Genomic DNA, 26,439 nt, shown 5'->3' on the forward strand with positions numbered 1-26,439 from the left:
AGAAAAAGAAAAGGCATAGCATATGGAGAGGAAGAAATAAAAATACCCAACGTGATTTTCTATGAAGAAGACCTAAAGGAATATAATAAAAGCAATACGTAAATTTAGGAAGTTACAGGATACAAAGCCAATATAAAAAAATTCAGTTGTATATGTTTATGCTGAAAATACACAATTGGAAACAAAAATGAAAAGCCATTTACAATAGCTTCAACAAAAATGAAATACAAATCAACCTAATAAAACATGTACTGGGTATGTGTGCTAAAACCAGAGAATGCTGATGAAAGAAACGAAGGAAGACCTAAATAAATGGAGAGACCTGCCATGTGCTTGTATTGGAGACTAAACATAGTAAATATGTCAGCACTCTCCAAACTGCTCTATTTATTGAAAACAATACCAATCAAAATGTTGCAGTATCTTTTTTATAGAGAGTAACTCATTCTAAAATTTATATAGAAATACAAAAATCTGGAATAGCTAAACAAATTTGGAGAGGTCACACTACCCAATTATAAGACTATCATGCTTCAGCAATCAAAATGGTATTGGAATAGTTACATAGATCAATGGAAATGAATAATGAGTCAAGGTTATATACCTACACAGATGTAGCATAGATTTTTGATGAAAGTACAAAAGCAATTCAGTGGAGGTATTACAGTCTTTTAAAACAATGACATTGGAAAAAATTATTCACATGTAAAAAATGAACCTTAAACTAAATATAACACTATACAAAAGTTAAATAAATTATAAATCTAAATATAAAACGTAAAACTATATTACTATTAGAAAACATGGGAGAAAACCTTTGTTAATTGGGATTAGACAAGGAGTTCTTACACATGACACCAAAAGTATATAACATAAAATTTTTAAAAATGGCTGTTAGACTATATCAAAATTAAAAACTTTTACTGTGCAAAAGACACTACTAAGAATGAGAAGACAAGCTACAAAGTAGGGGAAATATTTGTGAACTCTGTGTTCCACAAAGCACTAATACCCAAAATATTTAAAGAACTCTCATAACTCAACAATAAGAAAACCCAATTTCTAAAAATTGTGTAAAAGTCTTGAATAGACAGCTTATCAAAGTAGATAAAAAGACAGGAAGTGCATAGAAAGGTTTTCAACATCACACGTTATTAGGAAAATGAAAATTAAAAACCCAGATGTTGATAATACTGGGTTTTTCAGTATTATCAACTGAAAGGGCTTGGCCCCAGAGGGCCGGCCTTACTCCAGGCCACGGTCTTCCTACACCTCGGTGCCCAGCAGTCTGTCCACTGCAGGGATCTTTCCCAAGAGCAGCAGTAGCTCATACACATACCTATTAGAATGGCTATGCACATACCTATTAGAATGGCTAAAATTAAAAGTCCTGATAGTACTAAGTCCTCAGTAGGATATAGACAACTGGAATTCTCATAATTGTTGGCGGGAATGCAAATTGGTCTGTTAAAGTCTGGCAAAGAGTTATCAGGTTCTTTATAAACATTCACTTATCATATGACCCAGCAATCTCACTCTTTGGCATTTATCCCAGAGAAATGAGAACATATATTCGTACACAAAAAACCTGTACACAAATGATTATAGCAACTTTATGTGTAAGAATTCCAAATTGGAAACAACCCAAATGTCCTTCAAGGGGTAAATAGATTAATTGTGGTACATCCACACAATGGACTACAACTGTCAGCAACAAAAAGTTCAACTACTGACATGTGCAGCAACTGGATGAATCTCAAAGGTAACGTGCTGAGTGAAAGAAGCCTGTCTCTGAAAGTTATATACTGCGTGATTCCGTTTAGAAAACATTCCCCGAAAGACAAAATGATAGTGATAGAGAATAGAACGGTGGTTTGCAGAGGAAGGAAGTGGGGGCCTGGGAGCGCGTGATCCTTTGGGGATAGACAGACCCCTCTGTGTCCCGATTGTGATGGTGTAAACACAAATCTGTAAATGTGTTAACATTATAGAACTGTGCACCAAAAGTGAGAAAAAAGCCAATTTTGTTTTAGAATGATTTCAAAAATAAAGTTGAAAAAGTCATCTCTTAACAAAACAAAGATGGTGAAACTGTTGCTTCCAGTGTCCAGGGGTTAGGTATATCCCTGCTTTCTACTTGAATTTCTCTTGACTATATTATAATGTACCAGTAATACGTGCATTCCTACCAGCTTCACCCCCTCAAATAAAGGAGAGAAACTCTCTCCTGGCACAGGACAGTGTAGTGCATGGAGAAGATAAACATTTTTCCACTTAGACACATTCTTTAGAGATGCAACTTTGTTTACACCAACTCCTTTTCTCATTTTCTTGGAGATGTTTTTGGTTTGCTTAGATACACAGATTACAAACCTCTTCATTTCATAAGAGGCTGATTCCCATTCCCAGTCTCCCTTCAAAATAGGAGATTTCCCTCAAAGGGGAATGTAAGCCTCTCCCCTAGGATTCCTAAGCTTTGATCTGCATGGTAACACCAGGGAGATTTGTTGGAAGGCAGATTCTTGGGATTCACGTTCATTTCCTGTGGTGGAGCCCAGGACTGTCTACTTTTATTTATATTTATTTATTTTGAAACTTTTTTCTCTTTATTTTTCTTTTCTTTTCCTTTTTTTTTTTTTTTTTTTTTTCTGAGACAGTCTTACTCCATCACCCAGGCTGGAGTGCAGTGGCGCAATCTCAGCTCACTGCAACTTCCGCCTCCTCGGTTCAAGCAATTCTTGTGCCTCAGCCTGTCAGTTCCTGGCATTACAGGTATGAGCCACCATACCTGGCTAATTATTTCTATTTTTAGTAGAGATGGGATTCTGCCATGTTGGCCAGGCTGGTCTCGAACTCCTGACCTCAAGCCATCCACCCGCCTTGGCCTCCCAAAGTGCTGGGATTACAGGTATGAGCCACCACATCTGGCCGGGTGTTTTTAAAGACACAATCTTGATGAGTATCTTTGGGGTGCTGTAGGGAACCTCTTTGAGAAATTCTATAGAGCCAGGAATTTAAACTTGTAATATATCTGTCTGTCTGTCTCCATCTCGATAGCTCTCATTACTTGTGTTGAAACACATATGGCTCCATCTAACTGTTTTAAGCATTGTACAGTATCCCACTGTGTGAGCGCATCTGAAGCTGCTCCCACAGAAACCACAGTGCTGCTTCTCTGGGCTATGTTCAGGTATACTTTATTTCACACATGTGCTGAGTCTTCAGCAGCAGCCACTGCATGACATATGGGTCATTGCCAAACTTCAATCTCATTGTTTTTGCTGAGAAGGTACTGGCCACCTTCTCCATTTTTACGTTTTCCATATATATTACTTTCTTTACAACAGGCTTTTCAGTTATTTAAATATTTTCTTTTTCTTTCAGCTTTAGATTTTTAGTTCATCAAAATGCTTCTTCTGTCAAAAATTCTATCTGTACAAAAAAATAGCCGGGCATGGTGGCGTGTGTCTGTAGTCCCAGCTATTTGGGAGGCTGAACTGGGAGGGTCGCTTGAGCCCAGGAGTTCGAGGCCGCAGTGAGCTGTGATCGTGCCATTGCACTCCAGCCTGGGCAACTGGAGTGAGACCCTGACTCAAAAAAAAAAAAAAAAAAAAATTCTGTCTGGTTGTAATTAGTGTGGAATTTGTATAAATTCTTTTTCTCAGATGTCTCCATTGCATTGTTTTAATTTCCACATACATGATAAATTTTTTCAAGACTGCTCTGTGTCCTGAGTTTCTCATAGTACCTGTCACATTGTGGGTCCGCTGGTTGTATTAGCTGGTTTGACACTTCCCATTTCTTACAGATTCCTCCCGGGTCTCCATAGAGTGCTACCCTACTCTCCTTCATTAAATGCTAATTGAAGGAAAATATTGCTATATGAAAATAGAAGCAATGCCTTTTATCGTATTTGCAAGTCAAGTTACGAGATGTGTATTGAATGTACTTGTGTATTGCTAACGTGAAATTCAAGTTTCTGTTTAGGATAACGTTTTTAAAAGCTGCAAAAAAGTTGTAAAATATTTTAAACATTTAAAGCCAAAATGACCCAATACAAAGTAATTGAAACAATTTTAAAAGTCGCTAACATTGTATTAAACATTTACTCCATACCTAGCACTGTTCTAGATACCAAAGCATTTTCTGTGTATGAGTCCATTCAGTCCTCACCGCAGCCTCCCGAGGTACTTACTGTTAAACTCATCTGTAACATGGGAATAACAATGAGACACAGAACTCTTACATAACTTGATTAAGATATCCAAACAAGAAATGATGAGAATAATGATAGAGACAGCTTTCTGTGTCTGAGCACTTTAAAGCATCAGACACTGTGCTTTCTACTTTGTGTCATCGTATCTGTAAACTAGGTAATCTCCTCCCCACTGGGTGGGTGAGGCAATGGAGGCTTAGTGAAGTGACTTGCACCTGGTCCTACCTCTAAGTAGAACAGAGTAAATCAGAATTGTAACCCATGGAGTCTGTTTTGAGAGGCCAAGCTCTTAATCTTTACATTGTCTGCAGAAGATACCAAGTTCATCCTGGGAGAAGCTCTTGTCATGCGCTGGTCATTAGGCAACGGCTATAGAGACAAAGTCCTGACTTTCAGCAGGCAAATGGCTGCACACACCGTGATCTCTGGCTCTCCGGACCGTTCTTCACAATGATAAACTGTCCTCTCCTTGAAGGAGCTGGGGTGGGGCACAACAGCCAGGGTCCTTGATTTTAGAAAATGTGATTTGTGGAAGCTCTTGGCCTCTTTTGGCCTCAGCCAAATGTGGCAAAATACAAACAGGCCAGGTCTCAGTGTCTGCCCATCCTGTTCTTTTTCAAACTGAAAGGATTTATTATGAGGCATGGGACACATAAAATAAGGGTTATTTCTGCAAATTTGATTTTGATTTGATCCCTGATGAGTTCAACCTGTTATATCCCAAATCACCACTTTCCTCCACAGCATTTACCCTACTCTGTAATTACGTATTTACTGTCTGTGTGAAGCATCCTTATCCCTCATAACCAACTGCTAGTGAGCCACACTTTCATTCACATTCTCAGGCTACATCTCAGAAGCTTGCTTTGTTTAAGGGCTTCATTATGGGAATTTTGTCATTTCTTCTGAATAAGAACAAAACTCACATTTTTATAAATGTTTTTTGCTCTAATCACCTGTATGTGAATATAAATTTGAAAGATACTAGATGGAATCCTAGTCGATAGGGCCATGTTTTTGTTCTTGAAAACGTACACTTAATTCTGGGAAGGAAGTTGACATGGTTAAAGCAGGGATCAGCAAGCCACAGTCTGCTGGGTTTGCAAAGTTTTATTACAACACAGCCACATTCTTTCATTTAGGTATTGTGTCTGTCTCCTTTGATGTCGCGCAGCAGAGTTGAGTAGTAGCGACAGACACCATCTGGCCCACCAAGTCTAAAATATTTAATAACTGGCCCTGCACTGAGACTGTTTGTTGACCTCCGGTTTAGAGAAGTAGAAAGTCCCCACCCCTTGATCATACTGAAGAACAGCTGCTGTTGGTGTTCTCGTGAATGTCTTTAGCTCCGCTTCCTCTGGGAAAGAAATAAGACAGTTATCTCTTCATGAAGCATTTTTTTTTTTGGTGCCAACCTTATCATCTCATTCTTCGTTTTAATGTTTCTACAGTTGCTCTGATAAAATTCTTTTAAAAAGTTCTTTAAAAATGATTTTCCCAATATTTATACAAGTTACCAATCAAATGTTGCAGTCTTAATCATTTACTGGAAACTGTAAGATTTTTGAGTCGTGTTTCCCACTTTGATGTGCCTTACTGCCACCAAGAAGGTTCATGTTTTTTTGTTGTTGTTGTTGTTGTTTTCTGTTTTATAGGAGTCATTGCAGTTGTTTTCAGTAGAGGTGTACTTCTGAGAAGTGGCTTCTTGGGTCTTCATGCAGCCATGGATCTGGATAAACCATCTGTTTGGGGCTCATTAAAACAGCGGACCAGGCCATTGTTGATCAACTTGAGCAAGAAGAAGGTGAAAAAGAACCCAAGTAAGCCCCCAGATCTAAGGGCAAGGCATCACTTGGACCGCCGTCTCAGCCTCTCTGTGCCTGATCTCCTGGAGGCTGAGGCCTTGGCCCCAGAGGGCCGGGCTTACTCCGGGCCACAGTTTTCCTACACCTCGGTGCCCAGCAGTCTGTCCACTGCAGGGATCTTTCCCAAGAGCAGCAGTAGCTCCTTGAAACAGTCTGAAGAAGAATTGGATTGGAGCCAGGAAGAAGCCAGTCACCTCCATGTGGTGGAAACAGACTCAGAGGAGGCCTATGCCTCTCCTGCTGAGCAGAGACGGGTGTCCAGCAATGGCATCTTTGATCTTCAGAAAACTTCCCTTGGAGGGGATGCACCAGAAGAGCCAGAGGTGAGAATAGGGCTGGGCTCTCATTTTTTTTTGTCTCTCTCTCTCTCTCTCTTTCCCTCTCTTTCTCCCTCTCTCCCCGTCTCCCTCTCTCTTCCCCCCTCCCTCTCTCTCTCCCCCTCCCCCCTCTTTCTCTCTCTCTCCCTCCGTCTCCCTCCCTCCCTCTCCCTCTCTCCCTCTCCCTCTCCCTCTCTCCTTCTCTCCCTCCCTTTCTCCCTCCCCCTCCCCCTTCCCCTTCCCCTCCCCTTGGAAAATTTGGTTAGGAGTTATTTTCGTGGTTAGCTCAGATGGGGAGAATGTTGTTTACAAGAATTTAAATTAATGCAGTATTGATTGCACCCAGTGTTCCCATTAGTTTTAGGGTTGACCTCTGTGTGTTTTAAAGCTATTACAAATAACTCTTCCAGAATACTTTAGGACATTAAAAGCCATACTGGATGAATTCTCTTTTATCTGTCTCCTGGCAAAGAAATTAAGTACCTAACTTTTCCTGGAATTTTTTTTTAAGTGTATGTTTGTGTCTCTCACTACACCATTGCCCAGTCATACCTGTAGAAAAACCATGCATATTATTACTCCTAAGAAGCATATGAATGTATGTCCCCCTTTGACTGCCTTAGGATTTGAACTTCCTTCTATTTTATACCTGTGTGTGCACTCACCTGTGAACAAGCATTCTTTTAAAAAGTTAACAAAACTTTAGTATTTCAATACAATTAATTAACCAAATATAATGATGACACAAATATTTTATTTCAAGGGTGAATATAATTTAAATTCAATCCCCAGGTTACCAAATCATGATTTAAGTGACTGATGTAATTAGTTGTCTTTAAAAAGTCTTTCGTTACTGACACTGAAGTAGGTTTCCATGTTGAAGTAAGGGGTTAATTTTTCTGTGTTCCAGGTTAGTGTTACAATTGCCTAGAAAACTGGTTGTTTAACTTGGATTTTTAGTTTCACTTTTAGAAACAAAACTCATTGCTTATTCCATGTATCAGGGTTTCACCAGGGAAGGGATCATGGATGTTTGGAGGATATCATGGCCATATTCGTTAGCAAGCATTACTATATTAAGACACCATTACCCATAAATGATTTTAACTATTTTTTTATTTGGCATTACATTTTATAAAACCCATTTTGTAAACCTTTTTTGACTTTTTAGTTATTTATGAATTTGAAATACATGTTTCTTTTAAACAAAATGCAAATGAAGTAGATTATTAAATCAGGTCAGTATAAGGAAGGTAACCTGTTGAATTATATAATAAAGTTAATCTTCGTCTTTTTTTTTCCTGACCAGAAAATGAAAGTGGGCTTCTTGGCTTTGATATGCTAACATTTTCATACTCAGAAGGAATTTTTTTGAAGCGACTGCTGTTAAACCATTTAGAACTTTTATTGTCATGGCCGGGCACGGTGGCTCGTTCCTGTAATCCCAGTACTTTGGGAGACCGAGGTGGGTGGATCACGAGTTCAGGAGATTGAGACCATCCTAGCTAACATGGTGAAACCCCATCTCTACTAAAAATACAAAAAAATTAGCCGGGCGTGGTGGCGGGCACCTGTAGTCCCAGCTACTTGGGAGGCTGAGGCAGGAGAATGGCATGAACGCGGGAGGTAGAACCTGCAGTGAGCTAAGATCGCACCACTGCACTCCAGCCTGGGTGACAGAGTGAGACTCTGTCTCAAAAAAAAAAAAAAAAGAACTTTTATTGTCTTTGTTGATTAAACAGAAATATTTGAATGCTACTCTAGGCCAGGCAGTGTGAAAGTTGCTATTGGAAATAGAGATGGGTAAGAAAGTGCCTCTGCCCTCCAACTGTGATTTTTTGGGAGATCTTACAAGCAGAGCATAAGAGGCTACTGGATATCAGAGCTGTTGTTGCAAAATGTTTCAGCCTGGTCTGGCAGCTCACTGGAAGGAGGGGATCAGTGTGTGGAAAATGAGGGCATGTTATCTGTGAAGCAGTGTCCAAGTTGGCACAGAGGATAGTGTGCTTGCCAGGTGAGGAAAGCTGGTGATCACAGGCCTGAAGTGTGGATGGGTGCTGTTGGGGGTGATGAGTGTTTTGCTCTACCTGGATTGGAGGCACTGGGAGCTTTGTGGTGTGATGTGTGTCTGGAAGGGTGTGGGCTGGTCCATGATAGTAGATGTGGGGTTGTTGGGTTGGCTATTTTATCTTCTCCAGGCTAAATGCAGAAAGCTTAGAATAGGCAGATTCCTTCCAGAATAGGTTATTCTGGATCATTTGGTTTTTCCCTTTTAACGCAACCATTTTTTTAACCTTTTTTCTCAAAAATGAATCCTTTGCTCCTCTTTTTCTGACCTAGAAAGTACAAAACAAAGACCAAGACTGATTCTACCGTTCAGCGTTGAGGTTCTCTCTACTTGAGTGCCGTTGCTTTGCTGGGTGGCATGCTTGCAGAGGACGGAGGGACGGGAGTGCGGCTGATCAGACCCCTAGGATCCCTTGCAGTCTAGTTCTGCCCACCCAGCTCCCTCCTCACCGGCTCCTCCCCTCAGTCCTGCCTGTTTGAGTTGGGCCTGTCCCACTACCCAGTCTGAGTTCCAAAACTGAAGAACCTGGAGTCTGATGTTTAAGGCCCTGTCCCACTACCAGTTTATCACATGGTACAGAAGAGGGGCTTCCTTACTTATCTTCTCCACTAGGCTGTGTTGATTTGGAGGATTGGCATGGCTGGGGAGACACCTTTGTCTTTGTTTTCTAAGCGTCTAGCTTCATGCCTTGCGCATAGCACATAACGTATGCTCAGCTGATATTTGTTTAATACAAAAACGATGATAGCAACCTGAATGATAGTGCATTCAGGTTACTTGGGTATTTGTGTTTTTCCTGTGAGTTTTCTTTAGTTTATGATTTAATTAAAATCATATGTGGTTTTTGAAAAAATACTCAATTTTATTTTATATGATAATTTAAATTAGAGGTTTAGGCAGGTGTAAACTTTTTGGCTGAAATTTGATATTGATTTTAACTCTGAATTTATCATTTTTGCTTTTTTTTTTTTTTTTAAACAAAGAGGGAATTCCTGCAGAATTCATGTCACCTGAGAGTTTGGGAATTGGTTCCTCTGTGTTTTAGATATGGCTTATCTGTTTCTTCCTAGTTAATAGCTGGTGGCTTTCTATACCTTGTGTGGAATGAGGAAGAAATGAAGAAGAAGGAAGGAGTTGGCATGTGGCAAGCCTGGTGTACAGCAAGGACAATCAGATTTTTGTCCAGTGTTCTCAGTTTAACTTACTTTGTTTTTAGCTTTCCAGAGGGGTCAGGCAAGCACTGAGCATCTGTGGCCTGAGGGATCCCTAGGGGTTTGCCTCTTCTGTTGTGTACCAACGCTGCTCTGGTGCCAGTTGAGATAAGTGGGGAGGTTACTCTGAGCAGGGTGGTCAGGAAAGGCTTGAAGAGAACTCCTTTTGAGAATTAGTAAGACTCAGATACGTAGAGAGTAAGCCTGTGGCAGTGGACCCCAAATATCAGCAATGCCTGAATTCTGCAGTCACCTCCAGGCCCACCAGCATCAGCAAAGAAAGTGAATTGTTAGTCTACTGTTACGGGGAAATGGAATGATGGGGCAAAAGAGGAAAGTAAGGATGAGGGGCAAGGAAGAAGGAATGTGAAAAACAGGACAGGCAGAGCCTAAAATATTGCAAATGCCAAATCCGGCTGTAAAACCAAAAGGTGAGAACATACGCTTAGAAGAAAGGATACATCCGTGGAAGAGGATTTAGCCAGACTCTCTCTTGAGCTCCGGATCCACACCCTACTGGATGTCTCATAGGAACCTGGTTTCAACTTGTTTTGACAGAATTCAGTCTCCCTGAAGAACCACCTCAAACATAGACCATGATTTCTTGGCAATATCACCATTATTCACCTAGCTGTTCAAGCCAAACACCTGTGAATAATGGTAGTCTCTTACTTTCCCTGCTTTTCATGTTTGTGGGGTCTTTTGTCATCTCACATGTTTCCTCCTCTCTTACCTATCATATTAGTCCATTTTCATGCTACTGATAGACATAACGAGACTGGGCAAATTACAAAAGAAAGAGGTTTCATATGGACGACTTACAGTTCCACATGGCTGGGGAGGCCTCACAATCATGGCAGAAGGCAAGGAGGAGCAAGTCATGTCTTACATGGATGGCAGCCAGCAAAGGGAGAGAGCATGGACAAGGAAACTCCCTGTATTAGGGTTCTCTAGAGGGGCAGTACTAATGGAATATATATATATATACACACACACACACACACACACATACTATATATATATATATAGTTCTGTCTAGAGGGACAGAACTAATGGAATATATATATATATATATGTTTATTAAATATTATCTCACATGATCACATGGTCCCACAGTAGGCCATCTACAGGCTGAGGAGCAAGCAGTCCAGGTTCCAAAACTGAAGAATTTGGATTCGGATGTTTGAGGGCAGGAAGCATCCAGCATAGGAGAAAGGTGTAGGCTGGGAGGCTAGGCCAGTCTGTTTTCACATTTTTCTGCCTGCTTATATTCTAGCCACACTGGCAGCTGATTAGGTGATGCCCACCCAGATTAAGGGTGGGTCTGCCTTTCCCAGCCCACTGACTCAAACGTTAATCTCTTTTAGCAACACCCTCACAGACACACCCAGGATCAATATTTTATATCCTTCAGTCTAATCGAGTTGACACTCAGCATTAACTATCACACTCCCCGTCATAAAACCATCAGATCTCATGAGACCCATTCACTATCACAAGAACAGCATGGGAAAGAGTCTCCCCGTGGTTCAGTCATCTCCCATGGGTCCCTCCTACAACATGTGGGAATTATGGGAGCTACAAGATGAGATTTGGGTGGGGACACGGAGCAAACTTACTTCATATTCATTCTGTTCTACTGAAATCCTTCCCATACTTCAAGGCCTAGTGGAAACCTTCCTTCTCTGTGGTGCTTTTTCCAACTCTTCGGTGAGTATAATCAGCCTGCCTTCATTTTCATAGCATGTCACTTTTACTCTGACTGAGCACTAACCTCAATCTGTTCTGTGGAGAAATCTGTAGAGAGAAGAAGGGATTACAACAGGAAGAGGAGGTAGAAAGGGGAAGACAAATTGGTCCTGGGCAAGGGCATCACTGAGTAAGTTCTTGAGAAAGTCAGCGTGCTCTAAGACATGTACTAACTGTCCAGTGGTCATCTAGCTCAGAGGACTGACTCATGATAACCAGATGGTCACGAGTCTGAGCTACAAATGACAATCACAACTAATTTGCCATGAGAATTAAATACTTTGAAGACTCTAGGCCAGATGTGGTGGCTCATGCCTGTAATCCCAGCACTTTGGGAGGCTAACATGGGTGGATCACTTGAGGTCAGAAGGTCAAGACCAGCCTTGCCAACGTGGTAAAATCCTGTCTCTACTAAAAATATAAAAATTAGCTAGGCATGGTGGCACATGCCTGTGGTCCCAGCTACTGAGGAGGCTGAGGCGTGAGAATCGCTCGAACCCAGGAGGCAGAGGTTGCAGTGGGCTGTGATTGTGCCCATGCAGTCCAGCAAGGGTGACAGGGCAAGATGCCATCTCAAAAAAAATAATAAAAATTAAAGACTCTAATGTTCTTTGGATGTAAACAGCTCATTCTTCATTTTTGTCAAATCACACAGAAAGTCAAATCATAATCAATGTCTACTTCATTAACCTGTGAGGAGAAATTATTATCTCAGGGCCTGGAAACACTTGAAATGCATTTCCTCCCCACAGTCAGCCTTTAGGAGAAGTCACATAAGAATCGGGAAAATTGGTGCAGGGATTGGCACACTGCAGGGAGAATGCATGGGCTCCATGCTGAATGGCATTTCATACACCATCCATCTCACAATGGGTACTGAGCCACAAATTAGAACTTGACATACTCACACTTTGTCTGCTAGGGCCACCTTTATCCATCTCTGTGAGTCCACTTAGTCCAGGAAGCCTGGATTTTAAAGTCCCTCCTTCTGAACAAGTCCAAACTTTTATTGAGGCTTCCTGGCATGACCTCTCCCTTTTTCTGATTGACACATTATTTCATTAATTGTATGTTATCACTTCATTAATTGTAAGGCTGATATCTTATCATGGTGGCCTGGCATCCATATTGTGTCCTTTAGGTGACTTTGTATGTCTGGGTGCTGACGGATAAAGAGTCATTGCTTGGATTGAATTGTGTCCCCCAGACCAAGTTCTTATGTTGAATCTCTAACCTTTACATGACTGTATTGAAGATATGGCCTTTAGGAGGCGATTAAGGATAAGTGAGGTCAGAAGCATGGAGCCCTGATCCAATGGAACTGGTGTCCTTATACAAGAGAAAGAGACACCAGAGGTCTCTCATTCCCCACCATGTGAGGACACAGTGAGAATGGAGTCATCTGCAAGGCAGGAAGTGGGTTTCTGTTGTTTAAGCCACCTAGTAAGTGGTATTTTGTTATAGTCGCATGAGCTGACTAACTCTGTGATCTTAACAGTTTTAGCCTCAGAGGACGATCTCATTGCTCTTGTCACCAAGACTTGTGGCAAAAGAGGAGGTAAGAGCACCATAGTCTACTGCCACATACCAATACCTCCACACACATACACACACATGCGGATATATATATATATGTATGGGAGTGTATATATATACCTTTTTATAGGTGTGTGTGTATACACACATAGCTGTTTAGAAGTCAGTCTCTCTTGTTAGAGTTTAAGGTCTTGAAGAGTAGAAATGTCATTTTTCTTCTTCTCCCGGCCTTTCTGCAAACCTTGCTTATATGGTATGCATGTATATTGATTCATATTATCACTGCAATTGACTTTCCAGCCACTGCCAAAGGCTTGGAAAGCCATAAGAACTTTAGTTGTGCTGGGGAAGGGTGATACATGGAGGCCCTACGTGGGTAGGGCCCTAAAGAAAGGAGTTTCTAAGTGTCAGACGAAATGTGAAGAAGCTAAAGTTAAGGGAACTCGGAGGGAGAGGAGCTTATCTTTTTATTTTTTTCTTCTTATGTAGTTTTTTTCTCCTCATTTTCTCCTCTAGTCAGCACTCTCCTAGTACTTACTTTACAAGACGCTTTTAACATGCATTGTAAAATCAGCTAAGTATTTAGAAAATGCATACGGTCTATTCTGGTTCTTGCCGTAGGTATTGATGGTGAAATTGGGGTTAGACACAGACACTGAAAAAAAGGACCAGCAATACCAACCAGTCTCTACTCAGTGCTAGATAATCAGTTGAGATGAGTGGGGAGGTTACTCTGAGCAGGGTGGTCAGGAAAGGCTTGAAGAGAACTCCTTTTGAGAATTAGTAAGACTTAGATAGGCAGAGAGTAATACAGATTAGTTAAGTTTGTCTGTGGGGCTAGAAAAATATGAAGGTCTTAGCCCAGTACCTGCCAGCCACAAGCACCTAACAAGTGCTTACTGCCATGATTTTGGTTGTATTCATTAGTGTTTATAATTATTTTTAACATTGCTTATTTTTCAGAATGACATGGAGGTTTGGGGAATTTTAGTGACTTGCTTAATGTCATCCAGCTAGTAAGTGTCAGAGACAGGATCTAACTCCAGGATTGTCTGAATCCTGAGACTGTGCGCAGAACTGTGGGTATAACATGAGTTTGGAAGTACAATTCTGCAAATGGGAGAGCTCAGATCTGGAGATAAAAAAAGTTGATCACAAAAGGAAGACATTTATTTTTCTGTGTCCACTGTGTCCTTTTAAACACAAGGATAATTATCAAGATTGAATGGGCTCATTGTTATGGTCAATAACTAAGAATTATGAAAGAAAGGATCATTCCCCCTTTCCCATAATCCATGTAATTCCACAATGGGGTATGTCCTTCCCTGACATTTCATTTGGCAGTTGGAGTTGTGAATAACTAGCTTTGGCATGCACTTACGTGGGTGGGTTGAGTGATTTAGAGAAGTTCCCCATTGAGATATTTCCAGAAATGGCTTGGCAACTGCATAGCTTCAGGTTAGTGATCACAGAGAAGGAGAGTGAGAAACCACAGAGGAGAGGAAACGACCTCCAGGTTGCAAAATTAAACAAGTGCGTCAGTTTCTCTACACTTCAATGACGTCATTTTTACTATTTTTGTGTGATCTCGAAAGTCGTACCTCAATATGTGATGGTGTGTCAGAGAGGCAGGTGTGTCAGCTACATCCCAGGGTCCATCATGGGCTCGGTCTTGCTGTTCTTCTTCCTTCCCTTCGCACCTGTTGAACGCCTGCTTTGTGCTGATGCAGATCCAGCCACTAGGGACACAGTAGTCAACAAAATAGAAAAAAGTCACCTTCCTCATGGAGTTTCCACTGGGAAAGGTGGCAAGCTATAGATATAATCAGAACATAAAGTGTCATGGAGAGAAAGAAAGCAGAGTAGGTGCTGGGGGGGAGGTGTTATCATTTTGTACAGAGTGGTCAGGAAGGACCTTTTCCGAGAAGATAACCTTCACACAAAGATATGGAGGAGGTGAGGAAGTGGGTTGTGTGCATAGCTAGAGAAAAGCCTTCCAGAAAAAGAGAACAGCAAGCATAAAGGCCCCAGGGTAGCAGGAGTGTCCCTGATGTTTCAGGAAGAGCAAGGAAGCAGTGAGGCTGGAGAGGAGGCAGTGAGGCGGCAATGGGAGGAGATGGCAGAGAAGTTAACAGAAGCCACATCATGTAGGGCGTTCCTATCTTGCCAGGCAACTCTAGCTGCTTAGTGCACTGAATGAGCGGGATGCACAGGAACCCCATGGGCTCAATGCTGCATCACTCATAGGGCAGAAGGAATCGTTGGCACACGGGCAGTGCTTGCTGTGTCTGCTGTAGACACTGGGTATAGCAGTAAGTCCAAGCTTTGCCTTGGACAAAAGATATGGAGAAATGGCGCACAGGCTGATGGGCTGTGGGCAGAGGGAAAATGGCACTGTCCCGAGGCTTCGTCAGCCAGTCTCTGACTTTGTCCTGGTCACTTTCGGTGGGGAATGTTGGAGGGAGCTAAGAAAGGGACTCAGATTGCTCACCACCTTCATCAAGTTCTTTTGATCCCCTCTTCCCAAACACATAGGCTGTTTTATGACTATTACTAATATAATTCATAATAATAAATAGAACAGCAACACCAATCTAATGCTACTTACTGAGGGTTTATGTGTAAGGAACTCTGCTAATTTCTACATAAATATTATCAGACCACATCTATTTGGTTTCCTCTATATACAAAGAGTCCTCGCACAGTGTCTGTCTGAGAAAAGGCTTTCAGTAAATACCCTCTGAGTGATTTAATTATTCTAACAACCTATAAGAATCTGTTTTGATCCATTGAGAGATGTTCCCATGTCTTGAATTTTAGGTATATTTTTCAAGGACAGAAAGCTAGGAAGTAGCAGAGGTGGGACTCAAATCCAGGTCTTCTGGACTCCAGAGCCTTGTTCACTACCATGTACAGCTGCCTCCCGGTCAGGTGAGGTGTGCTGTTTTGGGATTCTCCTGACGCAGGGGTGGTACAGTGAAAAGAGCAGCGTACCCAGGTCACTCAGGGGAAGCCCAACCTAGAGTGCTCTCCAGGGCCGAACTCTCCAGCTTTCCTGTGATGGCCATTTAGCCTCCTGGCTCTGCTTTCCTCTTTGCCAATTGGGGAGACTAATGACAGCCTGTGGACTTGTTTTAAGAAGTTACAAGGAGCATAAATTTTACATTAGGAAGTGCTCGGCGATGTACAAGCAACCATTTTTTAAAGTATCTCCTGTTAATAAACATGCAAAAAACTTACGGCAGGTCAGTGGACAGATATTACTAAATATGCAGAGTTTTAGAGCATTTCAACAGGGGTTGATAAACTTTTTTTTTAGAAAGGGCCAGAGCTTTGTGGGCCACAGGCCTCTGTCACAACTACTCAAGGTGAGGTCACATGACATTGGCCATAGACAACACAAGAACAAGTAGACAGCGGTGTATTTCAATCAAACTTTATTTGTAAAAGCAAGCGGCGGGCTGGATTTGTCTCATGGGATGTAATTTACTGACTGTTTTATACCATCATATGCTTGAGCAAGGTATATGGACACACACACACACACGATTCATATTTTGCTATTAGATTAGACAGTCAGTACAGCAGGGAAATCACTTTTAGAGACCAGTCTTGGAGATGAGAGAGAATTAATTTATACACCTTGATTGTATGATCCATAACCTCCTGAAAAGTGGTACAAAAAAAGAACAGACTTGGCCGTTTAGTAGGCTTGATTGTCTTCTGAATACACCTTCCAGTTTTGACCTCTCGTTGCCATGTAGCTCACTTTTCATTCTATCACTGTGTCCAGTTGCTGCTTCATGCTTACTGGAGCCGTCTGATTCCTTTTGCTTATTTTGTAACTTCCTTTGTCCTCTATGTATTTGTATTTGTGTTTGTGACTCCTATATTCTTAAATATACATATTCTAGATAGACAAGATACAGGTTATAGATTAAATATGCAATATGTATACATTTATGTACTTTAATGGGGCAGTTTTTAAAGAGAATACTATTGATTTGTTCAGCCAAATTTTTACTCTTATTTAGCTTTTCTGGATGTGGGTTTATGTTTTCTTCCTCTGAAATGTAAACAAACAGTGACTGCTTACCTAATTTTTAATTTGGCTTCCTGTGTGTGCCTCATAGTAAGACCCTTCAGACAGCCACATGGGAGATGGTATTTGTACAGGATCACATTTAGTGTATATTGAAAGGAAAATGTTTATTCACAACAGTTTCTTGCCCTCAATCTCAAAGTCCTTGGTGACTAGAGAAGATTTTCTTTTTAAAATAATTGATCTGCCATTCCAGTATCTCCCCATATCCTGCCGAATTTTAATATATTTGCATTCTTATGGAAGGAAAATCCACATCTAAAGGGAATGCAAAGTATGTATTACCTTCCCATAAATTTCAGTTTAGCAAGGCAGAATGGAAATATCAATGCAAACTTGCTTTTATTTAAAAAAACACAAATGAAAAACACTTACCTGAAAGGCAGCAGTGAGAGCTATGCAAGGGAAGACTAATCTTGTAATAGTGCTCATTCCAAGATGTTAATGCTATGTTTCTGAATGCTAGTATGTAATTAGACAGTTTTGTCATATTGAGACTTATTAGCTTTGACAATATTTAAAATTATTTCTCTTCCTGAGTATGTACTTGTACAAAATTTGTTTGAGATGTTAAAATGATGCTTATTAGGTAAACAATCAATAGATAGTACATCCCTAGGATGGAATACTACTCAGCAATAAAAAAGAATGACGCGGATGACAACCTTTATGGATTTCGAAGGCATTAAGTTGGGTAAAAGATTCCAGTCTCAAACATTTAAATACTGTATGATTCCAATGATATGATATTCTAGAAAAGATAAAACTATATGATGAAAATATACAATTACTTGCCATGGTTCTAGAGTTGGAAGATTTGACCACAGATGGGGGTCAAAGTGGAATAGCACAGAGGCATTTTTTTGGGTGGTAGAACTGTTCTATTATTATGATTGTGGTGGGGGTTATACAAATATATACAGGTGTTTAAAACTATGGTAGTGTACACATGGAAAATGTCAATTTTACAGTGTGTTAATTTTTTTAAGTAAATTTTTTTTTAAAAAGGCCAAGCACAGTAGCTCATATCTGTAATTCTAGTGCTTTGTGGGAGGCCAAGGTGGGAAGATCACTTAAGGCCAGGAGATGGAGACCAGCCTGGGCTGGTGTGTGACAATTATGGTGGCTGTGAGAAGGCATCTCTACAAAAATAAATTTTGTAAGAAAATTTATAAAATAAATAAAACTATTTTATTATAAAATATTTTATAACATAAAATAATATATAATACTACAACATATATCTATTTAAAAATTTTTATATTCTAAAATATTTATAAAATAAAACAAAACTTAGCCAAGTGTGATGGTGTGCACTTGTAATCTCAGCTACTCAGGAGGCCGAGGCAGGAGGATGGCTTAAAGTTCCAGGAGGTCGAGGCTGCAGTGAGCTATGAACATGTCAGTGCACTCCAGCCTGGGTGACAGAGGGAGACCTTGTCTCAAAAACAAACAAACAAACAAAAACAAAAAACAAAGGCAATCCACAGTGCTTGGTTACATTTATTGGGAACTTTCTTTTTTTTGTTTTATTTTTGAGACGGAGTCTCACTCTGTTGCCCAGCCTGGAGTACAGTGATATGATCTTGGCTCACTGCAACCTCCACATCCTGGGTTCAGGTGACTCTCCTGCCTCAGCCTCCCGAGAAACTGGGATGACAGGTGCACGCCACCACACCCGGCTAATTTTTGTATTTTTATTAGAGATTGGGGGGGGGGGGTTGCCATGTTGGCCAGGCTGGTCTCGAACTCCTGACCTCAGGTGATCCGCCCACCTCGGCCTCCCAAAGTGCTGGGATTACAGGCATGAGCCACTACACTCAGCCTAGGGAACATTTTTTAAAAATCTAGTAATAGTGGTATTCTGGGGTATTCCTGATGAAATAAATATTAATTCTGCTCTTTTTAATGAGAAAGTAAGTTACTGATGTAGTTTCTAGTTTTATAAAGCAGGTGAAAATAATGCAACTTCTACTCAACGAATAATACCACAGGCACTATGCAAGAGTGTGGGGGAATATCCAAAGTTATGTGTCCCCCAGCGGCTGTAACTCCATCCTCCTGTGCATATGGAACATTTTGCTGTTCTTTATGGTAATCACTTTCCTATCTTGGTGTTTATATATGGTGTGTGACAGTTACGGTGGCTGTGGGAACCATAACTTTAAGTTCTGTGACTTTTCTGTGAGTAAAACCAGCCATAATGTTGAATTAATGTCATTCCTCACATTGAATTTCCTTGTTGTTATAAGTGGAAGACTTATCACATATTTGAATAAAAGCTCCGTTTTTATTTTTGATAGCATGTAAATGATGGTGGTTAGGTGGATTAATTTTGTCATTTAATTAACATCATCATTCAGTACAGTGAGGCCAACTTGGGAGAATATATATGGTCCAGTCTGAGGGGTGATACGGTTTAATCATACCTCTGTCCACTCCTCCACTTGAAAGTAGAAGATACAAGACTATCATTATCCTTGGCTAATGACATAACACTTTAATCAAAAGTGTTATTATCCACTTTAGTGGATCCCAATAGTTTTGTGGAATTATCTTCAAAATGGGATTGGTTAGGTAGAGCATTGATTCAATTAATAGAACTGGAGACCATAGCATGTGATTTTTCAGGCTTCAGAGCATCAGCACCATTCACTCTTGGCTATGCATGTGAAGGCATGGTTATTGATGCCGGAAATCAGGCAGAATGATTGCATTTGATTGCATTATTGGGAAATGATAGTGTATGGTATAAAACACATACAAATAAATCTATTGATATTGGGAAAGTCAGTAAGTTGAATAAGGTTCTGATTATTGTCATAAAGTGGACTTCAGAGAGTACTGCCCAACTCACCTGGGGGTCCTTTTATACCTAACACATGCAGGAGATACCAAGGACTAAGGGAGAGGTTGTTTGACAAAGGACCTGTGGCCTCTTTTCTTGTCCGTCATCAAGCCACATTGAGAGTTAGGGCTGTCTTCCTGCCTAGGCAGTGGTGGTACTTCCTGGGTCAGAGGCATATAGTGGCTGCAGTGCCAGGGCCCTAGAAAAAGCTTGTGTCTGAAATCACTCTTGATCCTGCACGAATTAACCTGAACTGAACACAGTGTATTCACAGTCTAGGGACATTAAACCTGGGACTGATGGGGAAAGAGGCAAGGGTAAGAACCGCAGATTACAAGAACCTTAGGGCCTCTTTGTCCTAGCCCCATGAGGCTCCATGCCTTCTTGTACTCAGGGCTCGTTTCTGCCCAGTTGCAGCCTTTCTCAATGTCACTGCATGCAGAGGCAGTGGGCCAGAAAGCCCGCCCTTGTTTGCAGCTCCTCACCATTTCTCGTGGGTGCTGAAGATTTGCCCCCTGGTCTGGATGTTTTGTTGCTTCTTGAAGCTGCACTGGACAGAGCGAATGTGTGTCTCGGAAGGTAGCCTGCCATCAAGCTGGATGTCTGAGTCATGTCCAGGTGGTCACCGGTGGTCACTGTGCATGGAAAGGACAAATGTCATCAGTGCCCCTACCCACAGTGGCTCATGGTTTCCTAAGCATTGTCTCCGGGGCTGCCTCTCATCTCCAAATTGGCCCATAGCAGTGAAGTTATCCAGTCGTCTTTGGAGGGGAAATTCTGTGTTTTTCATTGACGCAATCAGTCCTGGCTAATGTGCCAAACAGGAATATCCTCAAATTGCCGGGAGGCCATTTGCCCATGTCCCCCCTCCACTCTGCCTCTCATTGCAGGCAGCTGTCCTCACATTCAGCCCAGAAACTCTGTTAAAGTTCCAGAAACAGATAAAATCTCCTTTGTGCCTATAAAAGCTGACACAACTGAGGAATCTGTGCCCCATACTAACTACTGCAATGTGCATGTGTCATTGCCCTGTGGACTCATTTCCTGGGTACGAGAAGCATTTTAAAATTGGGAAACACAGGGGCCGGGCACGGTGGCTCACACCTGTAATCCCAGCACTTTGGGAGGGTGAGGCAGGCAGATCACGAGGTTGGGAGTCCGAGACCAGCCTGGCCAAGAGACCAGCCTGGCCAATATGGTGAAACCCTATCTCTACTAAAAGTACAAAAATTATCCAGGCGTTGTTACAGGTGCTTGTAATCCCAGCTACTCGGGAGGCTGAGGCAGGAGAATCACTTGAACTCAGGAGGCGGAGGTTGCAGTGAGCCGAGATCGTGCCATTGCACTCCAGCCTGGGCAACAGAGTGAGACTCTGTCTAAAAAAAAAAAAACAACAAACAAAAACTGGGAAACATAGACACCTCTCATTCTGAGGTCATCTGTTCAGAATTTGCATTTCCCGGTTTTGGTTTGGCGATTGATCAGTTGCTAGCCCCATGAAGGTATGGCTTGAGGAAGGTCTCTCAGATCACACTTTGAAACGTTTCCTTCCGAACGGACATGCTCAATTCTCTGGATCCTGAGCTGCTCGTTTCACATCGGAGGCTGAGGGCCAGACTGGCCCACTTGGGAGGGATCTGGCACAGTGGCTCTGCTGCCCCACTGCTTTCTCTGGGAACAAAGCTATTTGCATGCTAAACATGTGGGTGAACTAGGGATGCCATGTGGCCCAGCAGGGGCGTGCAGTTCCTCTTATCCAGTGACTTAGGCGGCAGAGGACACAGCTAGGTTGACACCACTGAATCCACGTCTCCTTGCCAACAAACAGGAAGGCGGCCCTCACTGAAGCTGCATATGCAAATATCAGATTTCCAAAGGGAAAGACCTGATAGAGGGTATCTTCCTGAGTTGGTATGAATTTGCTTTTGTAAAGCAGATTTTTTTTTTCTTTTTCTTTGCAGAAGCTATGTGGAAGCAGTGACCTGAATGCTTCTATGACATCTCAGCATTTTGAAGAACAATCTGTGAGTGGCATTCCTTAAAAAGAAACATTAAATGTTGTAGATATTTCTCATCAAATGTTTGGGTTTGTATTTTTTTTGCCTCTTTTATTGCTGAAAAAAAAAAATGCCAAACCGTATCCACTTACAAAACCAGGCCTTGCAAATTTTGGCTGGAGGAGATTAATTCAGTGTCTATTGATTTGTCAGACTGGGAGAGATTCTTCTAAAAATACAGAGTAACTATGAAATTGAGTGAGATAGTAAGGCAGATAAAGCCATTTTGAAGTGCTTTGAAACTTTCAAAAGAAGGATGTCAAGGGTGGCTTAGCCACAAGATCGATTAATTGAATGTCCAATAAGTGAATGATAAATGATTTTATTTGCCCTTTCCCTTTAAGGACAGTCAAAAGTTTGAAATGACTCAAAAATTTAATTGGGCTCATGTAATACATATTCAAAAACAGACTTGAATTCTACAATATGGCCCGCAGGAGTTGATGCATTTCTGGAGGAGGAAGTGACTGAGTTGCGGGGAGGTGAGACTGTGAGGATTAGAGTAAGAGACACTAAGAGTGGGTGCCAGAGAATGAAAGAGAAGGGTGGAAAAGCCGGGAGAGCACTGGACAGAGACAATGTCCTTTGGGGACCCAGGGAAGAGCATGTGTCATTTGGACATATGGGCTTGCGGGGGCATCAGCTGAGTGCCCAGAACTGAAATTTTACTACACATGGAGGTCTACAGAGGTGATGGGGGTTGGTGGGAAGGGTGGAGGACAGGACGGGGCATCTTACATCTGAACTTGGAAGCGGGGACACATGTTCTTGGGAGCCAGGCCTGCAGCTGCACTTCTTCCTCCTGTTGCCTCTCTTGGGGCTCTACCCTGAGTTTTATAACAAGGGATCCTGCAGTAATTTAATGAGGGTATTTCAGAGGTTTGTTATCTAATTCTTGGAAGGCTAACCTTGCAAAGATGTAATCATATTTACTTCTGAATTCTGATAAAATCCCACTGGGGAGAAATGTAAGGGACTTTTTAATAAAGCAGGGTAACCAAGTTGTCATAGTGAGGAGGAGTTGGGGATGACAGTTGATCATCATAGTGGCCTTTCTTTTTTCCCTCCAAAATCAAGAAGTATTTCTGAAATTCTCTTGCTTGGGCCCAAGACATACTGTCTTAACTGCCTTCTCCATCTGTGCAGGTACCGGGGGAAGCCAGTGATGGCTTGAGTAACCTCCCCAGCCCTTTTGCATACCTCCTCACCATACACCTGAAGGAAGGCCGGAACCTGGTTGTCCGAGATCGCTGTGGTAAGACCTGGGTCTGTTATGGTGGGTGTAGCCTGGAAACTTCTTTCTCTCTGTCCTTGTATCAATATTGTCAGTCAGGCTTTGACATCACAGCATGGTTTAGGATAGACAGTAGCTCAGATCTAAGTCTCTCCAGGTATAAGACATTTGCAGTGAATCATTTAAACACACTAAACCTTACTATTCTTCTTTATTATTAGGTTAATGATACGAATCATCACGTGAAGTTGTTTTAGAATGGAATGAGATAACTCTGATAGCTTTACGCCTGGCATATAGCAACTGTTCAAGAAAATGTTTCCTCAATCCTACTTTAATTATTCATGAGAAAAATGTGAGCCCATCCTTAGTATAAGGTCATCAGATGTACACATTGACAGAAATGCCTTTGAAACTATCTCCCTTCTGCTTTGAAATCTCACTGGACTCCCTCTAATAGCTAGTGTCTGCCTGTGATTGTTTTATTTATCTTTTACAAGTGTCTACCTAGCCATAAATACATACCTGTATATTTTTAAATGTACAGGTCTTCAAAATTGACCATGCTTTTCCATGTACATATATTGCCTTTCTTTTAAATACTACATATTATTTAATGTATAATTATGTACATTATATATAATGTATAATGTTTTGTTTATTTCTCTGCTGATGGTAGTTGTTTTTTTCCTTCTGTCTTTGCACTATAAATGATGCTGTAATAAACATATTGTATATGCTTCTGTGCACAGATAAGGCTAAACCTTGTATTAAAATGGCATGTGTTTAAGAGCAGACAGTGGAGCTAGACTACCTGGGCTCAGATCTTGGCTTCTCCATTCATGGCTGTTGGATCTGAGAAATGTTGCTTGACCACTTGATGCCTTGGGTTGTTTATTTGTAAAACAAGGATAGTAAGATTAACCTACCTTACAGGCTGTTGGGAAGATGGCAGGCATTAACTTATATAATGTCCAGTTTTCAACTGAGTGTTTTCTTCTAAATTTTTATAATTCTTCATAATTTTCAGCATTGACATTAGTTATATATTGCAAATATTTTTCTCCCAGTCTGTTGCTTATCCTTAATTGTATGGCCTCTTTTGTCCTTTAGAAGTTTTTCATTTCATTGTAGGCAAATGTATCTGTTTTTTTCTTTATGGTATTTATTTATTTATTTGGTTCAGTAGCTGAGGCCTTTTTATTCTAAAGAGTTCTTTTTCTTGCTTCGGTTCTTAGACGGTTTCTCCTGTTGCTTCCTGTCTATTCTGTTTTGGAACATCTTTTCAATAAAGGAAGGGTCTATTGACTCTTTGGTCTGTCTTCTATGTCTCTTAGGTTTTCTTTTTCATTTTTCCCATGACTTTTTCCTCTCGGGAAGAATTCTTCAGCTTGATCTTCAGCTTGCTCATTTTCTTGTCAGTTGTTTACATTGTACTGTTCTGTTTACCAATTGTTATGTTTTTCATTTTTATAACCTATTTTGTTTGACAATCCCATCCCTTTTTGAGAATATTAAGTATTCATTTAAAATATCCTGCTTGCTGCTCTATTTCTTGGATATCAGTTTAATGTATTGACTGTCTCCCATTTAGGACATTATTTTTTTTACATGTTTGATTCTCTGGAGCGGTTTGCTTATCATTTTATTTGTGTTTTTCTCTTCCCCATCTGTGGATGTTATTTTTGCTTACTATGTCCTGCAATTTGGTGATGATGAGGAGAGCTGGGGCATGCTGCAGGACAGGGTGAGCCGGTAGTTCAGGCTAGGTTCTTCCCATTCGTCCGGGTTATCACCTTCCACTTAAAGCTTTTCTCTGTGCATACACCTGTGCTATCTGCTTCTGCTTATTTTCAGGTGCCTTTGCTGGGCATTGCTCAGCCTCAAGGCATAGGACAGTGCTGGCCCATCCAGCTCTCTTTTTGTGCTGAACCCACCAGTCACACTGAGCTGCACTGGCCATCTTACCTGCTGCCTCCAAGCCTGGAGCATTCGTGGTTCACCTGCCATACACCCTTCCACTCTCCTACCCTCCCACTCCACCACTACCCAGAAACATCTTTGCTGTGACTCTTTACTGCTCATGTCTCTGGATATGGATTCTTCCATGAACTGATCTCATGTGGCTTTCATCTTTCAGAACTGTATGAAGTATGTCCTTTTTTTTCTTAATCAAAATTTCTCTTCTCTCTTTCTCTTGCTCATGTTTTCTCAGACGTAGCATTTTAAAATAGTGAAAAAATTATTGCCTACTTGTTGGTAAATAGTTTTTTTTAATCAAAGTCATAATTTCTTACCTATCAAGTGTATCCCTTCTCATTTCTATTATTATTATAAATGTATCTATTTTTACAACTGCATCTCTTGTGTTCTTTTTTAATGGCTTGGGGCAGATAGCATTTTATGCCTGAAATAATATCTGAAAGATGTAATCATAAACCAGTGTAGGGGTGCCTCCCACAAATATCCTGATTCTTGCCCTGATCCGGCACAGTGTCCAGTGGTTACTTTTGTCAAAAATGACTATCAAATTCATTTTGTAACCATTTCTCTGGCGAGTAGAAGAGTGTTCTAGAGAGTGTGTATTTTACATTACTAGGAAGAAAATGTTCTCAAGCTACATTTCCTGTTTTACATTTATGGAATTTCTTCAAAAAAAAAAATTTTGTTTTTTGAGACGGAGTCTAGCTCTGTCGCCCAGGCTGGAGTGCAGTGGCACAATCTTAGCTCACTGCAACCTCCGCCTCCTGGGTTCAAGCGATTCTCCTGCCTCAGCCTCCCGAATAGCTGGGATTACAGGCACGTACCACCATGTCCAGCTAATTTTTGTATTTTTAGTAGAGACAGAGTTTCGCCAGGCTGGTCTCAAACTCCTGACCTTGTGATCTGCCCACCTTGGCCCCCCAAAGTGCTAGGATTACAGGTGTGAGCCACCACGCCCGGCCAATAGTTTTTAAGTTTAGGGATATATACAGGCCCTGGACCTCTTCTGTTGGCCAGCTACTCCTTTTCTAGCTTTCTCCATTTTTTTCTAGTTCTTTCTCCCTCACTGCTGTCAGGCAATACTATACTTCTCTATGAAACTGATGCAGTTACAGCAGATTCCGAGTAGATGGTCAGTACACTGATTAGATGATGAAGCCCTTGCACACATCGGAAAATGATACAATAGGGCTTATGTGCACTTGCTCCATATCTTGCTGTTTCAAGACCAAAGTCTGCTCTAACCCCAGCCA

At 41.2% G+C, this 26,439-nt stretch overlaps 1 protein-coding gene across 19 annotated transcripts in view; it reads left to right on the top strand.

The window, feature by feature from the left end:
- The window catches only part of MCTP2 (multiple C2 and transmembrane domain containing 2), a 254,545-nt gene that overhangs the window by 61,262 nt on the left and 166,844 nt on the right, over positions 1 to 26,439 (top strand). For all 19 annotated transcript variants that reach the window (XR_010151516.1, XR_010151517.1, XM_016927477.4 and 16 more), the window contains exons 2-4: positions 5,872 to 6,404; positions 21,874 to 21,936; positions 23,116 to 23,224. Coding sequence is in view for 10 of the 19 variants with exons in the window: in XM_016927477.4 (XP_016782966.2) it covers positions 5,940 to 6,404; positions 21,874 to 21,936; positions 23,116 to 23,224 (637 nt within the window). In the remaining 9 variants the exon portion in view is untranslated. The remainder of the gene's footprint in view (positions 1 to 5,871; positions 6,405 to 21,873; positions 21,937 to 23,115; positions 23,225 to 26,439) is intronic.

This window comes from Pan troglodytes, chromosome 16 (genome assembly GCF_028858775.2).
Source record: "Pan troglodytes isolate AG18354 chromosome 16, NHGRI_mPanTro3-v2.0_pri, whole genome shotgun sequence".
Classification (NCBI taxonomy): domain Eukaryota; kingdom Metazoa; phylum Chordata; class Mammalia; order Primates; family Hominidae; genus Pan; species Pan troglodytes.